The sequence below is a fragment of the Lycium ferocissimum genome, chromosome 3, assembly GCF_029784015.1.
Source record: "Lycium ferocissimum isolate CSIRO_LF1 chromosome 3, AGI_CSIRO_Lferr_CH_V1, whole genome shotgun sequence".
In the NCBI taxonomy this organism is placed as follows: Eukaryota; Viridiplantae; Streptophyta; class Magnoliopsida; order Solanales; family Solanaceae; genus Lycium; species Lycium ferocissimum.
The window spans coordinates 28,720,397-28,726,053 of record NC_081344.1 but is presented as its reverse complement, the minus strand read 5'-3'; the positions used below and the strand labels follow the sequence as shown (position 1 = coordinate 28,726,053).

At 40.6% G+C, this 5,657-nt stretch overlaps 1 protein-coding gene across 1 annotated transcript; it reads right to left on the bottom strand.

Annotated features, from left to right (window-relative positions):
* Positions 1-3,624: 3,624 nt before the first annotated feature.
* LOC132048820 (peroxidase 21-like) lies at positions 3,625-5,348 on the bottom strand. The gene is made up of 3 exons (XM_059439506.1): positions 4,760-5,348; positions 4,388-4,522; positions 3,625-4,115 (listed from the first exon to the last, which is right to left on the bottom strand). Exons 1-3 carry the CDS (start codon positions 5,346-5,348, stop codon positions 3,625-3,627), a joined length of 1,215 nt encoding a protein of 404 aa, XP_059295489.1.
* Positions 5,349-5,657: the final 309 nt, after the last annotated feature.

Here is a 5,657-nt window from a genome sequence, read left to right as displayed (position 1 = left end):
AATTGGTATATGGACACCGTGTGTGTGATGCTATATAGAAGTAGGGGAGGTAATCTCTCGTCTTATTTTAATTTGAGCAATCATAATTCTGGTATTGTTGTTGGGAATGGTCATTCAATTCCAATTCGTGGTTGTGGTCATACTAGCTTGCCTTCCCCAAATCCCCCCTTAACCTTACGAAATGTCCTTCATGCTCCTAAACTCATTAAAAATTTAATCTCAGTCCGTAAGTTTACCACTGATAATTCTGTGACTGTTGCATTTGATCCTTTTGGGTTTTCTGTGAAGGATTTCCGGACGGGGATGGCTCTAATGAGGTGTGATAGCCGGGGCGACCTTTATCCCATCACCACATTAAAAAATCCTTCCACCACTCCATTGGAGTTGGAAGGCGTTATCTTCTAATGTGTTGGCATGATCGTTTGGGTCATGTGAATTGAATTGAATTTTGGACTATCTTAGACTCAATAAAAGCATTGAATGTACTAAATCTAGTAGTTCGAGTATTTGTCGTTCTTGTATTTTTGGTAAACACATTAAGTTGCCATTTAATTCTTCAATCTCTGAAACATTGTTGCCGTTTGACATTATTCATAGTGATTTATGGACATCTCCTGTTTTGAGTTCCATGGGACATCGTTATTATGTTTTGTTTTTGGATGATTTTTCCAAGTTCTTATGGACTTTTCCAATAGCTAAGAAGTCCGACGTTTATGCAAAATTCTTAGCTTTAAAAGCCCACATTCAAACTCAATTTGAGCGTACTATTAAAAATGTTCAATGTGATAATGGGCGGGAGTATGACAATGGTCAGTTTGGGAAATTTTGTGAGTCTAATGGGATGTCTTTCTAAGACTTCCTATCTTGTCCTCACACTTCTTCACAAAATGGGAAAGCCGAACGGAAAATTCGATCTATCAATAATATCACTAGGACTCTTCTTGCCCAGGCATCCCTTCCTCCTTCCTTTTGGTATCATGCTTTACAAATGGCAACATATCTTATTAATGTTTTACCAAATAAGCTATTGAGTCATGCTTCTCCTATTGAGGTCTTGTACCAACGGAAACTGTCTTACTCTCATGTGCGGGTTTTTGGGTGTCTGTGTTACCCTCTATTTCCGTCCACCACTATCCACAAATTACAAGCACGGTCCACTCCTTGTATTTTTTTGGGATATCCTACGAGCCATAGGGGCTACAAATGCTATGATTTATCGTCCAATAAAATCATTGTTTGTCGCCACGTGATCTTTGATGAGAGTGTGTTTCCCTTCTCCAAAATACATGCCCCTTCCTCTCACACTTATGATTTTTTAGATGATGGACTCTCCCCATATTTGATCCGTCATTTAACCACTTCAAGGTGAGATAAAGTCCGTGGTTGTTCCACGGCCAAGCTAACTAGCGGAGGCCTCGACCTTCTCCTCCACATTCGGCCGAGCCTCTCCCTTCACACTCCTCACCACCCACTCCGATTCCTCCTATATATATATAATCAACCCCGAATGGTGACCCGTAGTCAAAGAGGTATTTTTAAGCCAAAACAACTGTTTAATTTAAATACCACGGTTACGAAGTCTCCTTTACCTCGTACCCCTTTGCTCGCCCTTCGTGACCCGAATTGGAAAATGGCTATGAATGATGAATTGGATGCTCTTATTACTAATAAGACGTGGGAGTTGGTTCCCCGTCCACCTAATGTGAATGTTATTCGTTCAATGTGGATTTTCTCTCATAAGGAAAAAGCTAATGGTGATTTTGAGAGGCATAAGGCCCGTCTTGTAGGTGATGGCAAAACTCAACAGGTTGGCATTGATTGTGGGGAAACTTTTAGTCCGGTAGTTAAACCGGCAACGATCCGCACGGTTCTTACTCTCTCCTTGTCCAAGCATTGGCCCATCCATCAACTAGACGTTAAAAATGCTTTTCTCCACGGTGAACTTAAGGAAACAGTGTACATGCATCAACCTATGGGATTCAGGGATCCCACTCATCCAGATCATGTATGTTTGTTACGTAAGTCTTTGTATGGACTTAAACAGGCTCCACGGGCATGGTATAAACGGTTTGCAGATTATGTAACTACCATTGGTTTTACTAACAGCAGATCTGATAATTCCTTGTTCATCTACCGGAAGGGGTCCCGTATGGCATACATATTATTATATGTTGATGATATTATTCTCACTGCTTCCTCAGATTCACTCAGATGCTCGATTATGACACTTCTAGCCTCGGAATTTGCTATGAAGGATTTGGGTCCCTTGAATTATTTCCTTGGCATTGCGGTCTATCGTCGCAAGGATGGTATGTTTCTGTCGCAACGTAAGTATGCGGAAGAGATAATTGATCGTGCTGGCATGTCTTCCTGTAAGCCGTCTTTTACCCCTGTTGATACTAAGCCAAAGGTGAGCAGCGCTCCTTTCTGGTGCTCTGTATGATGATCCGAGTCATTACCGCAGTCTTGCAGGTGCTCTTCAGTATCTCACATTCACACGGCCGGATATTTCTTATGCTGTTCAACAGGTTTGCTTACACATGCATGCTCCGACTGATGATCATATGCACGCCCTCAAGCGTATTATCCGGTACATTCAGGGCACACTTGATTATGGTTTGCATCTCTATCCCACCTCAGTTGCTGATCTCATTTCTTATACGGATGCTGATTGGGGAGGTTGCCCTGACACACGTCGTTCGACATCTGGTTATTGTGTGTTTCTTGGAGATAACTTGATCTCCTGGTCTTCCAAACGCCAACCCACTCTTTCTCGATCCAGTGCCGAGGCAGAGTATAGAGGGGTTGCTAATGTTGTCTCCGAGTCCTGCTGGATCCGTAATCTTCTATTGGAGTTACATTGTCCGATACGTAAGGCAACACTGGTTTATTGTGATAATGTGAGTGCCATATACCTTTCAGGAAATCCCGTACAACATCAGCGCACCAAACACATTGAAATGGACATCCACTTTGTTCGTGAGAAAGTTGCCCGTGGACAGGTTCGTGTACTACATGTTCCGTCTAGATATCGATTGCCGATATTTTCACTAAGGGCCTTCCCCAAGTCTTGTTTGAAGATTTCCGGGACAGTCTCAGCGTTCGAAAGTCTCCCGTTTCGACTGCGGGGGAGTGTTAGAATATATGTAAATATATTCCTTAGGTGTAAAATAATGTAAATGATTTGTTAGCATAATTAGTCAAATATTGTTAGCATAATTAGCCGTAATTGGCTAATTAGAATTAGGTTGGATCTCTTGTATATATGGATACCTCAGCTAATGAAAGGGACACGGAATATAATTCTTTCACTTTTTGATAAAGAGGAAGAGAGAGAGAAAGAGAGAGAGAGAGAGAGAGAGAGAGAGAGAAACACCTTCTTCTATCATGGCCCATCTCCAACATAAAGCTTACAGCCTAAGGAGTAGCAGTTTCTGAGAACTTAAAAAAGCAACTGGGAATAATATTGTCACCACTACTTCCACAAACCATCTAAAACAAGTCATAATTGGACTTAAAACAAACTCCAACTGGGAAACACCACCTTATTTCTATATTATCACGGTCCTGTCCTCATATATACAAATGGTAAGAGAGGGTACAAGTAGTAGCTAAAGCAAGTTTCTAGTGGAGCTTGTTGGCAAGATTGCACTGCTTTCTGATCTCCCCCTTTGTTCCGGTGAGAGGGTTGTTCTCAGAGAGAACGGTGATGGCTCTTGCAAATTCTTTGAAGAAGCAGCCTTCATTCTTTGCCATTTTCTTTACAGGGTTGTTCTCAGAGAGAACGGTGATGGCTCTTGCAAATTCTTTGAAGAAGTAGCCTTCATTCTTTGCTATTTTCTTTACATATTGTCTGGTCTTTTTATCTACAGCTAGTTGGTGGTCTACCAACATCAATTCCTTGTTGTCCAATATGTTCCTATAGTAGTTGTTGTCTAGCTTCATACGTGTGCCTCTGTCATTTCCCACATACTGCACGGCCTTTGGGTTAGGGATTGGATCCGGGCATTTCTTGAGCATGTGGGGTACGTGTTCAAGGTTGAGTTGAGGGTCCCCCTCGGGATGTAAATGGTGAACCAGCTTAATACAGTGTGTTTTCCCACACCTGTGAGCACCTGCAAGAGAAATGACACGTAATTAACTTTGATCTCTTTTTCTCCCTCTCCTATTAATGGATCCGAGAATTAGGGTTTTGCGTGATCAAGCCATGAAGAAAACATTTATTAGAAATGCAAGATAAGGTTATGTATAATCACAATATGGTTCGGCTCTTCCCGTGACCTCATGCATAGGGAGAGTTTAGCGCACCAAACTGTCCTTTTTTTCTTCTTTTTATTGTTGTTAATAATTGATCTAAGAAACTCAAGGTATTGTGGAATGTGTATGCCTAGCAAGGCAACAACTCTAGGAGTGTTAATTCCAATGTTGTTAAATCTCTCGAGCACAACACTCATGCTTTCATTGCGGTCTAGGAGGTGTTGCTCAAGAATATCTGCTCTGCTTCTCCTTGTTAGCTTTGAAACTACAGAGAAAACAAATAGGTTCAGCAGAAACTTTTTTCATTCATTTCATATTCCAAAAGGCATACACACATATATCTACATAATACACTTCAAAAGTTAGTAGGACACCTAACTTATCCAACCACTATTGTCCTTTCTTACAAGACATATTCCACAAAACAAGGACTACCATTCCTTTATAAACTAAACAAAATATCAAACTGGGAAATATTAGATTAAAGACTATCCAGTCTAACACTCCTCCTTGAGATTTTTCATGGATACTCCCAGCTTAGCCCTTAGAAATTCAAATTTCCACTTAGGAAGAGCCTTGGTCATGATGTCTGCAATCTGCTGATTTGAGCTGCAATGAACAAGCTTAACTTCGCCATCCTTCTCTGCTTGTCTGATAGTGTGAAACTTCACATTTATATGCTTGTTACGACCATGAAGCACTGGATTTTTGTCCATCGATATTGCTGACTTGTTGTCAACCTTAATGACAGTAGCTTCAATGCCATTTTGCTCTGAATCATATAAAATCTTTCTTAACCATAGAGCCTGATTAGTTGCACTAGCAATAACGATGTATTCTGCTTCTGCAGAAGATTGAGCTACCACCTCTTGCTTCTTTGAATTCCATGAGAACAAGCCTGAACCAAGTGTAAAAGCATATCCAGAAGTTCTTTTCATATAATCAACACTTCCTGCCCAATCACTATCTGAATAACCCATCAATTGCCCTTGCTCTTTCTTTTTAAACCAAATACCATAATTAGCGGTTCCTTTGATATACCTCAACAATTGTTTAGCGACACCAAGATGAACTAAACTTGGAGCATGCATGAACCTCAACAAAAGACTTGCCGCGAACATAAGATCAGGTCTTGTTGCTGTCAAATACAGAAAATTACTAATTAGACTTCTATAAACTATTGGATCAACCCTATCACCTCATTCAAACTTCAAAATCTTTTCATTCTGAACCAGTGGGGTCGATACAGGTTTGCACCTATCCATCTTGAACCTTTTAAGAATATCCAATGCATATTTTCTTTGAGAAATGAAGATTCCATCAGTAGCTTGATGAATCTCCATTCCCAGAAAGTAAGTCATTTCACCCAAATCCGACATTTCAAACTTGGTATCCATTTC

Excerpts from the sequence above, each read along its gene's own strand:
- LOC132048820 (XM_059439506.1), bottom strand. The coding sequence starts at position 5,348 with ATGCATGCTCCAAGTTTAGTTCATCTTGGTGTCGCTAAACAATTGTTG. Across the intron at positions 4,523-4,759 it reads GAAAAATCTCAAGGAGGAGT|TTTCAAAGCTAACAAGGAGA; the intron begins GTTAGACTGGAT and ends TTTTCTCTGTAG. Across the intron at positions 4,116-4,387 it reads TAGAGTTGTTGCCTTGCTAG|GTGCTCACAGGTGTGGGAAA; the intron begins GCATACACATTC and ends TTTCTCTTGCAG.